At 40.9% G+C, this 18,359-nt stretch overlaps 2 protein-coding genes across 2 annotated transcripts; both read left to right on the top strand.

The window, feature by feature from the left end:
• Window positions 1–3,187: 3,187 nt before the first annotated feature.
• On the top strand, window positions 3,188–3,676 carry LOC130744397 (uncharacterized). The gene has a single exon (XM_057596586.1). It carries the CDS (start codon window positions 3,188–3,190, stop codon window positions 3,674–3,676), a length of 489 nt encoding a protein of 162 aa, XP_057452569.1.
• A 7,465-nt stretch (window positions 3,677–11,141) lies between these two features.
• Window positions 11,142–14,313, top strand: LOC130744398 (uncharacterized). The gene is made up of 3 exons (XM_057596587.1): window positions 11,142–11,860; window positions 12,152–12,792; window positions 12,926–14,313. The coding sequence occupies exons 1-3, from the start codon at window positions 11,142–11,144 to the stop codon at window positions 14,311–14,313; spliced, it is 2,748 nt and encodes a 915-aa protein (XP_057452570.1).
• Window positions 14,314–18,359: the final 4,046 nt, after the last annotated feature.

Here is an 18,359-nt window from a genome sequence, read left to right on the forward strand (position 1 = left end):
ATGATTATGTCCGGTCGCAGTAACTCTTGTGGTAAGGAACACTAATTTCCCCCCAACTAGTCTTTTTTTTACAATTTATACATGAATGTTTATTTTGTTCAAATGTGTTACCTTTCTAGGGTGTCCTTGAGCAATTAAAGGAGCTGAGTGTTATAACAGTTGACCCCACTGAGACACCATAACAGATCATTGACGCAAACAAGCGTATGTAGGCTATCATACTGCAGAATTTGGAAAGGGAGGCTGATGATGATGACAGTGGCAGTGGACATGCAATGCACGGTGGTGGTGGACCTGACAAGAAGAAGAAAGGGAAAGTGACCGAGGCCTCATCCTCGAAGCATAGTTAGGACTAGGGACATAAGATTGATTAATGGATGAATGTAATATAAGTACTACTTGTGATGTGTTTGTGTTAATTAGGTACAACTTCTTATTTTTTTAATTCTGCAATACAATGTGTTTAATTCCCTAATTCTTATGTAATTGTTTCTGTTTTCATTTAAAAGTTACTGCCACAGGTCTTGTAATTTAACGCACCAAGAAGTTGCATTTGAGACGCACGTTGAACGTGCGACGACACACTCGCACGTTCAACAAGCGTCATTGCCGCACGTCCAGTGAGCGTCCCAGACGCACGTTGTATGTGCGACTTAAACAAGATTCCAGTCATCAGTAGCAGAAACAGAAGCAAATGCAAAATTAATTTTCATTTGTTGGTTTTCTGAATGCCAGTATTTGTCCCATGTGTTTCCATTTGTTTTTTTTCTTCTGTTTTAATTTCAGTTTCTGCAACGGCGCACATTGAGCATGCGCTATTGACGCACATAAAACGTGCGCCGTGGACACACTTTGAGAATGCGCAGGATGACAGAAGCGGAAATATTGGCAGAAACAGTAACAGAAACATAAACAACCAAAATAAAAGAAATTGTGAATACATCATTTGAAGAAAGTTCAGCTTGTTTATTAAGAATTTAGAATGATACATGATACATGAAAATTTTACTAAAACATATAGGTACAATGACCCCTAGACCCTAAGCCCTAAACTTAGTACAGGGGGAGAATACAAGTGCAATGATCCCTATGGGATACAATCAGGAAGATGCCAATCTTCCTCTTCTTCCAGTCCTCTTCCGTGTCTTCTCCCCCTTCTCTTTCTTCCGGTCCAGCTCCTCTTCTGCCGTGTTGGGAAATCCAGCAATGCCGCCACCTGAGCCTAGATGTTTCCATCATCACCAATGGTCTCCAGAGGGCCTTTTCCACGGGAGCTTGGACCGATTCTATTTAGCAAGTTTAGGTACTTTGAATAACCAAGGATGGTCACCCCTACATTAGCAAGTTTGGAACTCTGAATTTGAAATATCGCTCTCAAAGTACTCAAACTTGCTAATGTTGAGGATAATATCCGCATCACCCCAACCATTCACAACTCTAAACTATGAAAAAGAAAGAGGGTAAGAGGAAGAAGGGAGAGAATTGTGTGAAAATGAAGAAGGAAGAGGCCCTATTTATAGGGCTCAAACCAGCATAGATTGTAACGAAAAACATAGGATTTAACGCATGCAATTAATAGCTTTTACCGGTGGTTGAGTTATGGTCAATGGCCAGTGCGTTTTAATCGCACTCTCAAGGTGCGTCAATGGCGCACGATCAAGGAGCGTCTATGTCACACTTTCAATATGCGGCTTAAAGAGCGACAATGATGTTGTTTGAGGGTGCGTTCGAAAGGGGTAATTTCGGATTTCAGAAATTTCGTTCGGTTTGAATAGATGAGGGGGGTCTGAATAACAATTCCCCTGATCTTTTAGCCAGGAACTCATCCACTCACCCAAATGAGGTGTGGGTGGAGGAGGCTCCAAACTTTGTTCTTCACTTGGTTACCCAGGATATATTGGCATCCATGCCTCCTGTGGTTTAAGTTAATGCATACACATTTCGAAAAAAAAAATTGAAAGTAAAATATGTATTATTATCATTTGAAGCACAAAATAAAAAGTATAGTAAAAATATTTAGTGAAGGGTAAAATGGTAATTATAAAAATATCACTCTCATCACTTCTTGTTTCATCCTCTCATCTTTTTCTCTCAATCCAAACAATTTAAATATATTTTTTTAATATCACATTAATTTTCATTTATATTTTTCCCTCTACATTGTTTCCTCTTATATTCAAATCATTCTTCTAATTTTCACATTTATATCTAAAAACAGAGCATAAAGGCAACCCAGATTTTCAAATCTTACCCTAAAGTTATTTGTTATTTGAGTGATGGTGCTTGGCAACAGCACATGAACATGAACTTGAGTTGGATGCCATCATTATCGAGTCTGATTCACTCTCGGTCATAAATGCAATTTCCCGTAAGATAATCAGGAAAAGCAGAAACTGACAATGTAATAAACCATCCTCAGCAAGAAATATTAGCCCGCATGGTAGTTGTTGAAATTTAATACTACACACTTGTGGTCTGAAAAAAATACAGTATATACCAAAAAAATTGTTAATACAAAGTGTCACCTTCAATGCATTTATTATGTTGTCTCTTATCTGAGAATTGATAGTATTGATTTGATAAAGAAAAACCATTAATTTAAGGTTGTGAACTTTTGCTTTTGGCACCAAGCGGATTAAATGACTCTCGCTATCAACCTTTCCTCATCAACGTTAACATTCAATCATTCCCAATTGCTGATAAGATCTTATCACCGCCCCTAAATGAGTTAATGAAAAGGAGGTTCAAAAATCAATCCTTGAGAATTGTAATTTATCTTTTCAATATATAAAAAAAAATTATAAATTTTTCTATTTCTATTTTCACTCTAAAAAAAAAATTTAATGCTATTTTTATAATTAGTGGCGGTTCATATTCACCGCCACTAAATGTTTCACCAGCACACCTCAATCACCAACTTCCTAAGTGCCTTTAACACGTTTGCGGCGATTTTAACCCCACTATAGGTATAAGAGGCTAGAAAGAAGGATGGGATGAGTTGTTACCGCTGATTGAGTTCACCTACAACAACAGTTTTCATGCAAGCATCGGGATGGCACCTTATGAAGCTTTGTATGGTCGGAGGTGTCGTACGCCTTTGTGTTGGCATCAAGATGGTGAGAATCTGATCGTTGGACCCGAATTGGTTCAACAAACTACAGAAGAGGTGAAGCGAATCCAAGAAAAGATGAGGATTTCACAGAGTCACCAGAAAAGTTATGCTGAAAACATGAGAAAAGAGTTGGAATTTCAAGCTGGAGATCATGTCTTCTTGCGGGTTACCTCGATGACTGGTGTCGGAAGGGCGATCAAGTCCAAGAAGCTTACTCCAAAGTTTATTGGGTCGTACCAAATAACGGAACGAGTTGGGCCAGTGGCATATAGGATTGTGTTGCCGCCTTTCCTATCCAATATCCATGATGTACTTCATGTGTCGCAGTTGCGGAAGTACATGGCTGATGATTCTCATGTTCTTGAACCTGATGACATTCAGCTAAAGGATGATCTGACGATGGTGATGCCACCCATCAAGATCGTCGACAGGAGCACGAAGTGCTTGAGAAACAAGGAGGTGTCCTTGGTGAAGGTCGTGTGGAATCAAACTACGGGCGACGCGACTTGGGAATTAGAGGATAAAATGCGGGCGTCGCATCCCGATTTGTTTGTAAACCCTTAAGTTTCGAGGGCGAAACTGTTTTAAGGGGGGTGGTATTGTAAGGCCCTAGACCTTATTTTTGTAATGCTTTGATGATGGATTGAATAAAATGAGATTTTGGTTAAGTTTGAGTTTTGACAGGTTTCAGCTGTCACCTTGTGTGAATTTTTAGAGGGTCTTAACGACCTCATTTCGGAAAACTTCCTTCATGAGAGTTGTAGCCCTTTAAGTGAAGAAAATGCTCGAAGTAGAATCAGGTCATTCCGACCTCTGTAGTTGGAGATATTCGCGTAGCGACGGTGGTTCTGGTTGTACAGTACCAGCGAATTAATTGATTTATTTTTCTTTTGATTCCGAGTTTGATTATGAAATTACTTAAGAGGGCTTAGGTTTTTAATTAGATTCAGGCCTGATTAGGTGCTTAAGTGATTGGGTCAAGGGTTTGACTTGGATTGGGCTTAAAAGAAAAGAAAAGAAAACCTAGTTTTAATAGGGATTTGGGGGGGGGGGGGGGGGAGAAGAGTTTTCTTTTTACACAAGTCTGAAGATAGAAACCTTGTGCACCTTTGCAACACGTAAGAACAGAAGAGAGAAAGTGAAAAGAAGCCTCCTCCTTGCACCCTAGTCGTCGCCGCTTGCACCCCATCACCGCCACCCTTGTGCGCGCGACGAGAGAGAGATCGCGAGTGGGAGAGAGAGAGACCGAGAGCTAGGAGAGGAGAAAGGAGTCTTGGACAGCAAGGAACCATCTTCATTCTCTTCTATTTTCAAGCTTTAAGACCAAGGTAAGGGCTGGTCTAGGTTGGGTAGGTTCTTTAAGGATTATGCCATGAATTGCCTTGAGAAATAACTTGAATTTTGATTTGTTTTGCATGAGTTCTTGTACACGCATGCTTGCTGGGTTTTTCTCTTTGAATTACTATGAATATGAATCTTCAACCCTTGTTCATGATCTGAACCTATGATGTTATGCAAGTTGCCATGGTGTTTGTTAAGTTTCGAGTTGATTTGCATTTGCCATAACTTTTTCTTTGCTAAGTGTTTGAATCTGAAATTTGGATGATTATTTGGGTTGTTGGGGCTGTACCAAGGCTGCCATGACCAAGAGGGAAGGAAGAAAAATTGTTTTGGAAACCCTATGGCCTTTGGAGGGCTCGACCGAACCCAATTTGTGGGGGCTTGGTGGATTTTTCCTTCCGTCTTGGTGATGCAAGTCGTGTGGTACCTTGCCGATGAATTTGCCATGATGTGTTATGCATGAGTGAATGAATATGCGTTTCCTTATGCGAAGTATATTGATTTTTCAGTTAATGTGTCAAAGGGTCGCTCACCTAGCCGTAATCCCCTTTGTAACTAGTGAATGTTGTATTGTGAATAATGTTGTATAAAGAGAATGATAAGACTTAGGGTTTTGACATTAGAGCCATAAAAACCAAGAGCATGAGATTTAATGTGATTTAACTCGCTTGCAAGTGAACCTTAATTAAACGAACATAGGTCAGGTAGACTATGTAAGATCAAGGTTTGATCAGTGGTTGCATCTCTATATTTTGATGATTACAATTAAGGTTTGTGATGATGAACAATTGTGGTACCCTAACGTTTGTCTCTTTTAGTTGTGACAAACAGGTTCTGATTCTGACCCAAGCTTATTCAATCAGAAGATAAAGACCCAAGGGTAGCCAAAAGAGAGTTGAAAAGCTTACCATGTTCGCTCAGAACAGTGGCAAATCCTTCAAAAGTTCTAAAGATAGAAGCTCTCAATAGGTACTGAAGAACCGGAGTCAGAAGTTCTGAAGACCAGATGTTCCAGAAGGAACGGTCCAGAAGTAGAAGACTCAAGTTCTGAAGACCTGCAAGAAGTTGGTTCTGAAGACCCAAGTTATTCTAGCTCTGGCATTCAGAAGTTCTGAGGAACATGTCCAGGAGCAGAAGTTGCAAGGTCAGAGGATCCAAGCTTCCGTCTGACTCTGATCAGAAGCTTCACCAACGTCCATCTGAAGCACTCCAGATCATAAGTCAGCTGGTGAAAGGACAGGTCGCTGTCATAGTACACATCGTACAGTCATAGCCTGCCCGCCACCTACCTCGTTCAGTCTAGTAGTCTGATATTACAAGATTGCCACTCCAACGGGCAAAACCCTAGCAACGGCTACATCAAATGCCTTGGAGTATATAAGGACTGAAGATAGAAGAAAGAAGCCAAGAAACTTTGCTGATACTCTTGAACTTATTCTAACCGATCTCTTAGCAATATTTCTTCAGTGTTCTTAAACATCTGAGTTTACCATTAGCTTTTTAGAAGCAATTCTTGTAAACCCAAAACCTTATACAAATACTTTGTAAAGTACCTTAAGAGACCAAGGTTGGTCGGATCTTAAGAGGACTGAATCAAGTTTGGTTCAGTGTTTTAGCTAGTCTTGAGAGGATCAGTAAATCAGCTTCTTGAGAGAATACTAGTGAGGAAATTAGTGTACTGTTAGTCACTTTGCAGGTTGCAAGTGCAGTTGTAACATTCATTGATTTTAGTGAATTGCCTTCATCAGAAGAAGGAAGAAATCACCTTCACGGGTGGACTGGATTAGCTTGAGCTTTTGAACCAGGATAAAATACTTGTGTGCCCTATTTCATATTCTTTAGCGCCTAGCTCTTATCCTTAAGTTTGTCAAAACTTAAGAAGGGGAAATCTTTTGTTCAAAAACTCTATTCAAACCCCCCTTTCTAGTGTTTTTCGCACCTTCAATTGGTATCAGAGCTCCGCTTCTGATTGATACACTTAACAGTGATCAGTGATCCAGAACCTAGTGTGAAAAACAATGATGGCCCAAGCCAATACTTCCGCTGACAACAACAACAACAACAACCAACTCAGAGCACCAGTCTTTGATGGTGAAAAGTTTGAGTACTAGAAAGATAGAATCGAAAGTTATTTCCTTGGCACTGACTCAGATCTCTGGGATATGGTCATGGAAGGCTATATTGATCCAGTAGATGCTTTAGGAGTGAAGATCCCCCGTAATGAAATGACGGGGATCATCACTAGGCGAAGTCCATGCTGTTCAGTTCAATATCATATATTGAATATGAGAAGATCTCTGACAAAGAAACAGCAAAATCCATCTATGACTCCTTGGTCATGACGCACGAAGGAAATGAAGAAGTCAGGGAGACTAAGACTCTTGCTCTCATAAAACAATATGAGCAGTTTAAGATGGAATCTGGTGAAACCATTGAGGAGATGTACTCAAGGTTTCAAACTCTGATTGCTGGAATCAGAGTGCTGAACAAGAGCTACTCTACTGGTGATCATGTCAAAAAGATCATCAGAAGCTTGCCTAAGGAGTGGATGGCTTTTGTCACTACACTGAAACTTTCCAGGAATTTGAACTCCTTGAAGCTAGAAGAGCTTGTGAGTCATCTCAGAAGCCATGAGATTGAACTCAAAGATCACAAGCCTCAAAGGAAAGAGAAATCTATTGCTCTCAAGTCAAATTCTGACAAGGCGAAAGCCTATCAGGTAGAAGAGGAAGATTCCTCTGAAGAATTATCAGATGCTTCTGGTGATGAAGAGCTATCTCTTTTTACAAAGAGATTGAGCAAGCTCTGGAAGAACAGACAAAGCAAGGGCAAAGGACCGAGGAAAAGTAAAGGAAGATTTGAATCTTCATCTGATCAGAAGAAGTCCTCTGGGAAGGAAGTCACCTGCTTCGAGTGCAAGGAATCTGGGCACTACAAGAGTGACTGTCCCAAGCTAAAGAAGGACAAGAGATCAAGAAAAGTCTTCAAGAAGAAAGCTCTTGTGACATTTGATGCGACTGACTCTGATGAAGCTGAGTCAGAAGAAGATGAAGCTGTGGAAGCTCTGATGGCTACCACTAGTAGAGATGCTGAAGCACATGATGATATGAGAGCTTCAGAAGATGACTCAGACTCTGATGACGATGAGACATCTTATGCAGCTCAGTTAAGACACCTGTCATGGTACATGGACAGTGGATGCTCGCGACACATGACAGGCATAAGGTCTATATTCCAAAAATTGATGTCGCTTAAGTCAGGAGGAGACGTTGGCTTTGGAGGAAATCAGAAGGGAAAGATCATTGGAAAAGGTTCCATAGGAGATGGAAAAATTCCAGTTATTAATGATGTACTTCTGGTGGAAGGATTATTGCATAACTTGCTCTCCATAAGCCAAATAGCTGACAAAGGTTATGATGTGATCTTCAATCAAACAGGCTGTAAAGCTGTCAGTCAAACAGATGGATCTGTTATGTTTTCTGGGAAGAGAAGAAATGACATTTACAAGATCAAATCTTTTGAACTGCTATCTCAGAAGGTCAAGTGTCTCATGTCCGTTAATGATGAGCAATGGGTTTGGCACAGACGTCTAGGGCATGCCAGCCTCAGGAAGATCTCTCAACTAAGCAAGCTAAACCTCGTCAGAGGATTGCCTCGTCTGAAGTTCTCATCAGAGGCTCTGTGTGAAGCTTGTCAGAAGGGAAAATTCACCAAGAAGCCTTTCAAAGCAAAGAATGTGGTATCTACAACAAGACCCCTTGAGCTACTTCACATTGATCTCTTTGGACCAGTGAAAACTGAATCCATTGGAGGAAAGAAGTATGGGTTAGTCATTGTGGATGACTACAACAGGTGGACATGGGTAAAGTTCTTAAGGCACAAGGATGAAACACACACTATGTTCACAAACTTCATTACCCAAGTTCAGAATGAGTTCCAAACTTCAGTGATTACTGTCAGAAGTGATCATGGTGGAGAATTTGAGAACAAAGCTTTTGAAGAATTGTTCAACTCTCAAGGAATCTCTCACAACTTCTCTTGTCCTCGCACCCCTCAACAAAATGGAGTTGTTGAAAGAAAGAACAGAACTCTTCAGGAGATGGCTCGCACCATGATGCAAGAATCAAGTATGGCCAAGCACTTCTGGGCAGAAGCAATCAACACTGCATGCTATATCCAGAACAGAATCTCCATCAGATCAATCCTGGAGAAGACTCCTTATGAGCTGTGCAAAGAAAGACAACCTGATATCTTTTACTTCCATCCTTTTAGGAGTACTTGCTACATGCTCAACACAAAGGAGCAATTGGGTAAATTTGATTCTAAAGCTTTAAAATGCTATTTTCTTGGTTATTCTAAAAGATCAAAAGGTTTTAGAATTTATAATATTGTCCATCAAACTGTTGAGGAATCTATCCAAATTAGATTTGATGACAAGCTTGGCTCAGAAAAGTCAAAGCTGTTTGAAAGATTTGCAGATCTCAGCATTGATCTTTCAGAAGCAAATCAACCAAAGGACAGCCCAGAGGATGTTGCTCCAGAGGCAGAAGCATCTGAAGATGCTCCAACAACTTCTGATCAACTTTAGAAGAAGAAGAGAATAGCTGCCTCTCATCCAGAAGAACTGATCATCGGCAACAAAGATGCTCCTGTCAGAACTAGGTCCATGCTCAAACCTTCAGAAGAGACTCTTCTGAGTCTGAAGGGACTTGTATCTCTCATTGAGCCCAAATCAGTTGATGAAGCTCTTGAAGATAAAGGCTGGATTCTGGCAATGCAAGAAGAGCTAGATCAGATCACCAAGAATGATGTCTGGTCTTTAATGCCTAAACCCAAAGGTTTCCATGTCATAGGAACCAAGTGGGTATTCATAAACAAGCTGAATGAAAAAGAAGAAGTCACGAGAAACAAGGCAAGACTGGTGGCTCAAGGCTACAGTCAACAAGAAGGGATTGATTACACTGAGACCTTTGCTCCTGTGGCAAGGCTTGAAGCTATAAGGCTACTGATCTCTTTCTCAGTGAATCACAACATCATTCTTCATCAGTTGGATGTCAAGAGTGCCTTCCTCAATGGCTACATTTTAGAGGAAGTGTATGTCAAGCAAACTCCTGGCTTTGAAGATGACAAGCATCCAGAGCATGTCTATAAGCTCAAGAAGTCGCTCTATGGACTGAAACAAGCTCCCAGAGCTTGGTAAGAAAGGCTCAGCTCCTTTCTTCTAAAGAATGAGTTTGTAAGGGGTAAAGGTGACAATACTCTTTTCTGCAGAACCTATAAGGATGATATTCTTATAGTTCAGATTTATGTTGATGACATTATATTTAGTTCTGCTAATCCTTCTCTTTGCAAGGAATTCTCTAAGATGATGCAGGCTGAATTTGAAATGAGCATGATGGGAGAACTCAAGTACTTCCTGGGAATTCAAATTGATCAACGACCAGGAGTCACTTATATCCATCAGAAGAAGTATACCTTGGAACTTCTGAAGAAGTTCAACATGAGTGATTGCAACATCTCTAAGACTCCAATGCATCCAACATGCATTCTTGAGAAAGAGGAAGTTTCCTCTAAGGTTTTTCAAAAGCTCTATCGCGGAATGATAGGCTCCCTTCTTTATTTAACAGCTTCCAGACCTGATATATTGTTTAGTGTGCATCTCTGTGCTAGATTTCAATCAGATCCTAGAGAGACTCACTTAACTGTTGTTAAGATGATCCTCAAATATCTGAAGGGAACCACTAACCTTGGCTTGATGTATAGAAAAACATCAGAGTATACACTTTCAGGTTTCTGTGATGCTGACTTTGCTGGAGACAGAGTGGAAAGGAAAAGCACCTCCGGAAACTGTCATTTCCTTGGAGCAAATCTTGTCACTTGGTCAAGCAAGAGACATAACACAATTGCTCTATCAACTGCAGAAGCAGAATATGTCTCAGCTGCCACTTGCTGCACACAAACCATATGGATGAAAAATCATCTGGAGGACTATGGTTTGTCTCTGAAGAAGATTCTTATCTACTGTGACAACACAACTGCTATCTCCCTCAGCAAAAATCCCATTCTACATTCAAGAGCAAAGCACATAGAGGTAAAATATCATTATATTCGAGATCATGTTCAGAAGGGAACTCTATCATTAGAGTATGTTGATACTGACCATCAGTGGGCAGATATCTTCACTAAGCCCTTAGCAGAAGATCGGTTTTTATTTATTCTTGAAAATCTGAACATGGACTTTTGTCCAGAGTAAGGTTTTCTTCAGAACTTCTGACCATGGTGCCTCTGAAGTCATCAGATGTTACCTATTCAGAAGGTTCTCGATCAGAAGCACTTAACCCACCGGTTAAACTTCTGTGGTAGACAACAATACACGTGTCACTTCTTTTGTGACATAGTTCGTTGTGTCGCGTGGTGTATCTGCTATAATGATGATATCTACTCTCCTCCACTGTGCTATTTTCTGACTAATTATTTTAGAAACCGTTGATCTTGCTTTTTACGTTTTGCTTCTTAAAATCTCAACGGTTACTATTAAACCCACTATACGCACGATCTCACACACGATCTAATCCACACATTTACTCAAACGGTTTTCAAACTCTTTGTGTGCATCGCATTTCATTCACTCTTCTCCCTCCAATATTTCCTTTCTCTCTGAACCCTAAACCTCGCATACCTGAGAATCATGGGCAAATCAAGGAAATCAAAGGCAAATGTTACTGCTTCCTCCAAACTAACTGCCGAAGAGCAAGAGAAACAAAGATTTGAAGAAGCTCAGCAAATTCTGAACACAGCCAATGTGGTCACCTGTATCAAGAATGTTGAAGAACTGGTTGTGTACAACGAAGCAAGAGTGGACTTCGACAACCTGGCTGAGCATGGGTTTGACATTAGGGATCAAGTAGATTTGCAAGGTTGGTCTGGCTATTTCAATAGGCTCTGTGGTCCTATCTATTACAAGTTAGTTGTGGAATTCTGGAAGAATGCTGTCTGCAACGACTACTATGTCGTTTCTCATGTATTAGATAGGAAGATTGTTATCTCTGAGGAATCCATTGCAAAATTATTGGGAATGGAATTTCAACAGGGCAAGAGAATCAAGAATGTGGATGCTAATGTTCCTGGCATGAGGAAATTAGTAAATAAGGCCATTTATGACAACTGGTCTCTGGAGAAGACAAAGTATACCATAAAGGAATTGAAGCCAACAATGAAGATCTGGCAGAAGATCTTCATTTACTGCATTCACCCCAGAACAGGAGGTACTGATTACCTCAATGCAACTCAAAAGGTAATCATGTACTATATCTCTAAGGGTGAGCCTGTATGTCTTCCATTTCTGCTCTTCAACTATCTGAAGGAATGTGTTGAGAAGTCAAGAACTACTGCAATTGAGACCAAAAGGTTCATCTCCTACATTCCTTATGGCAGGCTGCTCTCAGACATTTTCACCCAGAACAAACTAGTCAAGACTCTGTTTGACCTAGGACTTCATGAGGATCTGGCTATGTCGATTGGAGATGCTCTCAATGGGACTAAGTTGAAGAGAATGCAGATCATTGACAAAGTTCAAGTTGAACCTGTTGAAGAATCATCTGAAGAGGTTCGTCAGAAGAACCACCCTGTTGATAACTATCCTCTCTAGTCTAAGAAGGATAATCCAGCTAGCATTCTAGAATATGTGAGAATGCTCAGAAGTAAAGGAGATCCAATCACTCTCGAGGAGTTTATCAAAAGTCTTCCTGATAGTCCTCCTGAGGTACCAACAAGGAAGTCCAAGAGAACAACTAGCAGCAAGCCTTCAGATCCCAAAGGCAAAGGTATTCTAATAGAGGAAACCAAGAAGATGAAAGCTGCATCAAAATCTGTGGTCATCAGGGAACCAATTCCAGAACCCTCTCCTGAAAGAACTCCAGTGGAGTCTCCTCAGAAATCCCAGTCGGATAGCTCTGAGAGCTCTATGGCTTCCTCCATTGGAACTCAAGAAGAAGAAGATGACACCAACAGAGGAGGAGCAGTTCACTCTAACTCTGAAGAAGTTTCACCTAGAAGGGATGTCAAGAGGAAAACTGTCATGGAAGAATCTTCTGGTGAGGAAACTGAAGATGATGATGTTCCTCTGGCCAAGAGGCAAAGAATTCAAGCAATTCAAGTTGAGGAAGACCTTGAGCAGGATGATTGTGAGATTATTGGGAATGTGCTTCAAGTTATAAGGGAATCTCCAGAAGCTGAAGAATCCACCGATTCTGATGAAGCGCCCATAGCCAAGAGGAAGAAACTGGCTCTGAAGGGTCCACTTCAGAAGAAGGGGCCAGAACCAAAGCAAACATCTGAGAGTGCTTCAAAGGGAAAGGAGATCAAAGATAGCCTCTGATCCTGCAAGGACTGCAAGACTCACCAGATCTACTATCATTAGAGATCCAAGTAAGGAACTTACTGAAAGCATTAATTTAGATTCTGCTTTAGTAGTTATTCCTGAACAACCTGTACCTATATCTACATCCCTGCCAACCTCAATCCAAACTGTTCCACCTCAAACAGAACCTCATACACAAATCATTTCTCAAACCGAAACACAAGCTCCCCACTTAAACATCCAAACTGCTACCATTTCCATTCCATCCATTCCAATCCAAACATCTTCCACATCCACCACAACTGAGTCTGTACCTCTCTTCAATTCTTTCATTAAGGGTATCGTTCAGAGTGAGGCCACATTGAGGGACTTGGTTCAACAATTCACACCTAAGCCTCCATCCACCTCAAGAACCCTTCTGATAACTGAATCTGGTGAGATTCCTGCTGAGAAAGACGTTGGAGATGAGGATGTTCAGATTCTAGAACCTCCCTTCAATGTGCAACCTATCCAGCAGGTAGCCTCCTATTTTGAAGATCTGCTCCAAGATGCTGCTGCTGAGTCTTCTTATGTGTCCTTGTCTCACTACTCCACAGTGAACTCAAGAGATCTGAGCTTCACCTCGCCTGAGAAGACAGCTACATCCAGGAAAAGACAAGTGACTATTTCTGAGGTTGAGCATATGGATGAATCAGATCATTCAGGACTAGAGAAGGTTCATGTGAATGAATCAGCTCCTTCAGGACAAATTAGAACTGAGAGTTCTAATGCTTCAAGCTCTAATGCAACCAACACCCCTCAGCCAATCATGGATCTGGCACCCTCCTTCAGGCCACAAAATCTCATTCAGCTCATTCAGGAGTTCTCTGATGAAGCAACCAGAAGATTGCAATGGCTGTATCAGGTAACTGACAATCAGTTTGATGCATCTCTGGTTGATGGTATGTGGTCTGCCTTCAGACGATGGTCAGAAAGTAGAGCTTCTGAGATTGAGAAGCAGCTTAGCAGAGAGAAGCGTCTGAGAGTTCATGATGCCTCAGAAAGAGCTTATGAGCAGAGGCAAAGGGTGTTACACAAGGTTTGTGAACCCATGAGAAGGGCAATGGCTGCAAGAACTCATGTTGTCTCTGAACGTACCTCAGAAGATGCTGATATGATTCCAGCAGAGGTTGCAGAGGACAGTGTAGAAGAGATTATTATTCATGAGGCTGCAGAGGTTGATGAAGTTCAGATGGAATTACCTACTGAAGCTGCGGCAGAAGTTCAGGCACCTACAGATGTTCCTATTCAAGCTCCAGAACCAGCCCCACATCCGGAAGTTGCTCTCCTGGCTACCAGAATTGATAGGATACAAGATGATCAGCAGAGGCTGTTTCAGATGGTTGAGCATCAAGGACTCATTCTGAGTGAACAAAGTCGGCAAATTCAGGAATCCTCCAGCAGAATGGAGAACATGATGAAGTATCTGATCGAGAATCTCTCATCTTCATCCAAGCCTTGAACACCTCTAAATTCTTTCATGCATATTTATTATTCATCTTATATGTCTGTGAATTTATTCTATGTTTGACTTGTTCTATTTGCTTATGTGTTTCTGCTACAATTTATTCAATGCACCGTCCACATCTTTTAGTAACTTACATGCATTTATGTTCCATCAGTTTTATGCATGTTTTTATGTTACTTCTCTCCTTTATAATATGTTGCTTTCCTTCTTCTCCATCACAACTCAATTCAATTCATTCCCTTCTCTTCTCAAACCAAAAATGTCTTCTGTTGAATTGATCTCTGAACTCAAGGCTCTGGTATTTAACCAGGTCTTTCCCTGGAGTGTTAATCTCTCTATCTCTCAATTCTCTCAAGCTCTTGGGATGATTGATAATCTTTTGGACTGCTGGCTGACATCCCATCAGACTCACTGTCTTCAAACTCTTCAGGAAGTTCTGAAAGAACTCCTTCGACTGGCCTCTTGCCGAAAGGACCTTGAAGCTCAATTCGAGAGCATTTCCCAGCTCATTGAGCATGAAAAGAGGGAAAGAGAAGATCACGTAGAAGCAGGTGAAGTGACTCAAGCTGCTGCCTCCACTCTTCTCATCAATGAGAGTGAAGTTCTGATGGAAGAGCTGGCTGCCCAGTTAGCTTCCCTTGATCAGGACATTCGTCCCCTGCATCTTCAGCTCCTTTCTATGAAGGAATCCCGTGTCTTCTTTGTAAGATCAAGATTTGGTCATGTGGTACAACTCTATGTTTTGATGATAACAAGTATTTATTTGTGGATGAACAACTATGATACTCTAATGTTTGTCTTGAGTGTTTTGACAAACAGGTTCTGATTCTGACACCAGAAGATATATTCGTCAGAAGTTCTGAAGATCAGAGGATCTGAGGATCAGAGGATCTGAAGATCAGAGGATCTGAGGATCAGAGGATCTGAAGATCAGAGGATCTGAGGATCAGAGGATCAGAGGATCAGAAGATCAGAGGATCAGAAGATCTGAGGATCAGAAGATCTGAAGACCAGAAGCTCTGAGGGACCAGAGGCTCTGAAGGTCCAGAAGCTCTGAGGGACCAGAGGCTCTGAAGGTCCAGAAGCTCTGAAGGTCCAGAAGCAGAAGTTACGAAGGTCAGAGGATCCAAGCATCCCTCTGACTCTGATCACCAAGCTTCACAAGTTCCAACACGAAGCATAACTCTGATCAGAAGTCATTGGTTAAAGGCAAATGTCTCTATCAAGAAGTACAAGAGCAGTGTACTATTCTGAAAAGCCTACCTACCAAGGTTCAGCCACAGCAGGTTCTGGAAGTTCCAGAAATGCCCTCCAACGGTCATATTCTCTCAACAGAAATATCCTTTGCACCTTGGACTATAAAAGGCTGAAGAAAAGAAGAAAGCTAAGAGAGAGAGATCAAGAGCTGCAATACAAGAAAAGATTCAAGCATCTACTTTCTTCATCTATTCTTATTTAGTTTACACTCAGCTTATTTAGAAGCAAACCTTTGTAAACACCAACCTCAAACAGTTGTTTGATTTTCCTTAAGGGACCAGGTAGGTCAGTATCCTTAAGAAGACTAAGAGAGTGAATATTAGTGGTGATTCCTTTAGGAGATCAAGGTTGATCGGATCCTAGAGAAGACTAAGAGAGTGAATCTTAGTGTGAGCTAAGTCAGTGTATTGTTAGTCACTTGTAGGTTTCAAGTGCAGTTGTAACAATTATCTGATTAGTGGATTGCCTTCATTCTAAGAAGGAAGAAATCACCTTAACGGGTGGACTGGATTAGCTTGAGGGATTTATCAAGTGAACCAGGATAAAATACTTGTGTGCTTCTCTCTTCTCTCTATCTTTATCCGCTGCACCATCTATCTTAGAGAAACCGAAAAGATTTACTTTAAATCTTAAAGGGAAAGTTTTTATATTGAAAACGCTATTCAACCCCCCCCCCTTTTAGTCGTTTTTCACACCTTCAATTGGTATCAGAGCGCAAGTTCTGATTACCACACTTAACAGTGTTCAGTAGATCCGGGCCAGTGTGAAAAACTCATGGATGCCACCACTACTACAAGCAAATATCAATACAGTGCAAGACCACCTATCTTTGATGGTCAGAGATTTGATTTCTGGAAAGACAGAATCAAAAGCTTCTTTCTTGGCTTTGATCCTGATCTTTGGGATTTTGTTGTTGATGGCTACACCCCTCCTGTCGATGAACATGGTGTAAAGATCCCAAGGAAGAAGATGAGTGAAGATCAAAAGAAGGAATTCAGAGATCATCACAGATCAAGATCTATTCTGCAAAGTGCCATTTCATATGAAGAATATGAGAAAATTACTGATCGTGATTCCGCCAAGGGCATCTTTGAATCCTTGCAGATGTCTCATGAAGGAAACAAGAAAGTGAAAGAGACAAAAGCGTTGTCTCTAATCAAGCAGTATGAATCCTTCCAAATGGAACCTGACGAATCCATTGAGGATATGTTTTCCAGATTTCAGTTGCTCGTAGCTGGAATAAGACCCCTCAGCAACAGCTACACCACTGCGGATCATGTCATGAGGATCCTTAGAGGTCTTCCTGAAAGCTGGATGCCTTTGATAACTTCCTTGGAGCTAACTAGAGATGTTGAGCAGATGAGTTTGGAAGAACTCATAAGCATACTGAAGTGTCATGAATTAAAGCGTGCTGAACATCAAGATCACAAGAAGAAGTCTATTGCCTTGAAATCCAAATCTGAAAAGGCTAAGACTCTCCAAGCTGGAACAGAAGAATCCGAAGAAGCATCAGAAGATTCTGTTGAAGATGAGCTGACTCTGATATCCAGAAAGTTCAACTGCATCTGGAAGCACAGGCAGAGCAAATACAAAGGTTCATCAAAGGACAAAAGGCCAAAGAAGCACTTCAAGACCAAGAAGAGTCTGATGGTGACATTCGATGAATCAGAGTCAGAGGATGTTGACTCTGATGGTGAAGTCCAAGGACTCATGGCTATTGTCAAAGACAAAGGAACAGAGTCAAAGGAAGCTGTTGACTCTGACTCAGAATCAGAAGGAGATCCAGACTCTGACGATGAAAATGAGGTATTTGCTTCCTTCTCTACCTCTGAACTGAAACATGCTTTGTCTGATATCATGGATAAGTATAACTCTTTGTTGTCTAAGCATAAGAAGCTGAAAAAGAACTTATCTGCTGTTTCTAAAACTCCTTCTGAACATGAGAAAATCATATCTGATTTGAAAAATGATAACCATGCTTTAGTTAATTCTAACTCTGTGCTTAAGAATCAAATTGCAAAGTTAGAAGAAGTTATTGCCTGCGATGCCTCTGATAGTAAGCATGAATCTAAGTATGAAAAATCTTTTCAAAGATTCCTGGCTAAAAGCGTAGATAGAAGCTTAATGGCTTCAATGATCTATGGTGTAAGCAGAAATGGAATGCATGGCATTGGCTATTCTAAACCAATTAGAAATGAGCCCTCTGTGCCTAAAGCTAAATCTTTGTATGAATGCTTTGTTCCCTCTGGTACCATATTGCCTGACCCTGTACCTGCTGAAGTTGCTAAAAACCCTCGTAAAAAGGGATCTTTCTCCATGTCTAAATATCATGCAAAAATTCCTGTATATTATCCTGCTGAAAGACCCAAAGTTGTCAGAACTTCTGGGCTAACTAACAAGAAAGGACCCAGAAAGTGGGTACCTAGGGATAAGATTATATATGTTGCAGATATCTTCAATAGGTCCATCGAAACTCCAACCATGGAACCTGGACAGTGGATGCAAGCAACACATGACGGGAGAAAGGCATATGTCCCAAGATCCAAAACTTGAACCTGAAGGTGAAGTTGATCTTGGAGGCATCAGTAGAGTAAGATTTGGTCAAGTCAAAGCTAGCTGAAAAAGCTTGTAGAGATGAGCATGACCGGTTCAGAAAGTAACAAAGACTCAGAACTTGACGAACCAGAAGCAACAACATCAGAAGATGCTACTACAACTTCTGACTTGCGTCATCAGAAGAAGAGTAGGCTCCTAGCTTCTCATTCTGAAGTATCTAAAGATGA

Source organism: Lotus japonicus, chromosome 3, assembly GCF_012489685.1.
Source record: "Lotus japonicus ecotype B-129 chromosome 3, LjGifu_v1.2".
Taxonomy (NCBI): Eukaryota; Viridiplantae; Streptophyta; class Magnoliopsida; order Fabales; family Fabaceae; genus Lotus; species Lotus japonicus.

Excerpts from the sequence above, each read along its gene's own strand:
- LOC130744397 (XM_057596586.1), top strand. The coding sequence starts at position 3,188 with ATGAGGATTTCACAGAGTCACCAGAAAAGTTATGCTGAAAACATGAGA.
- LOC130744398 (XM_057596587.1), top strand. The coding sequence starts at position 11,142 with ATGGGCAAATCAAGGAAATCAAAGGCAAATGTTACTGCTTCCTCCAAA. Across the intron at positions 11,861-12,151 it reads ACTGCAATTGAGACCAAAAG|AAGTAAAGGAGATCCAATCA; the intron begins GTTCATCTCCTA and ends GAGAATGCTCAG. Across the intron at positions 12,793-12,925 it reads ACCAAAGCAAACATCTGAGA|TTATTCCTGAACAACCTGTA; the intron begins GTGCTTCAAAGG and ends CTGCTTTAGTAG.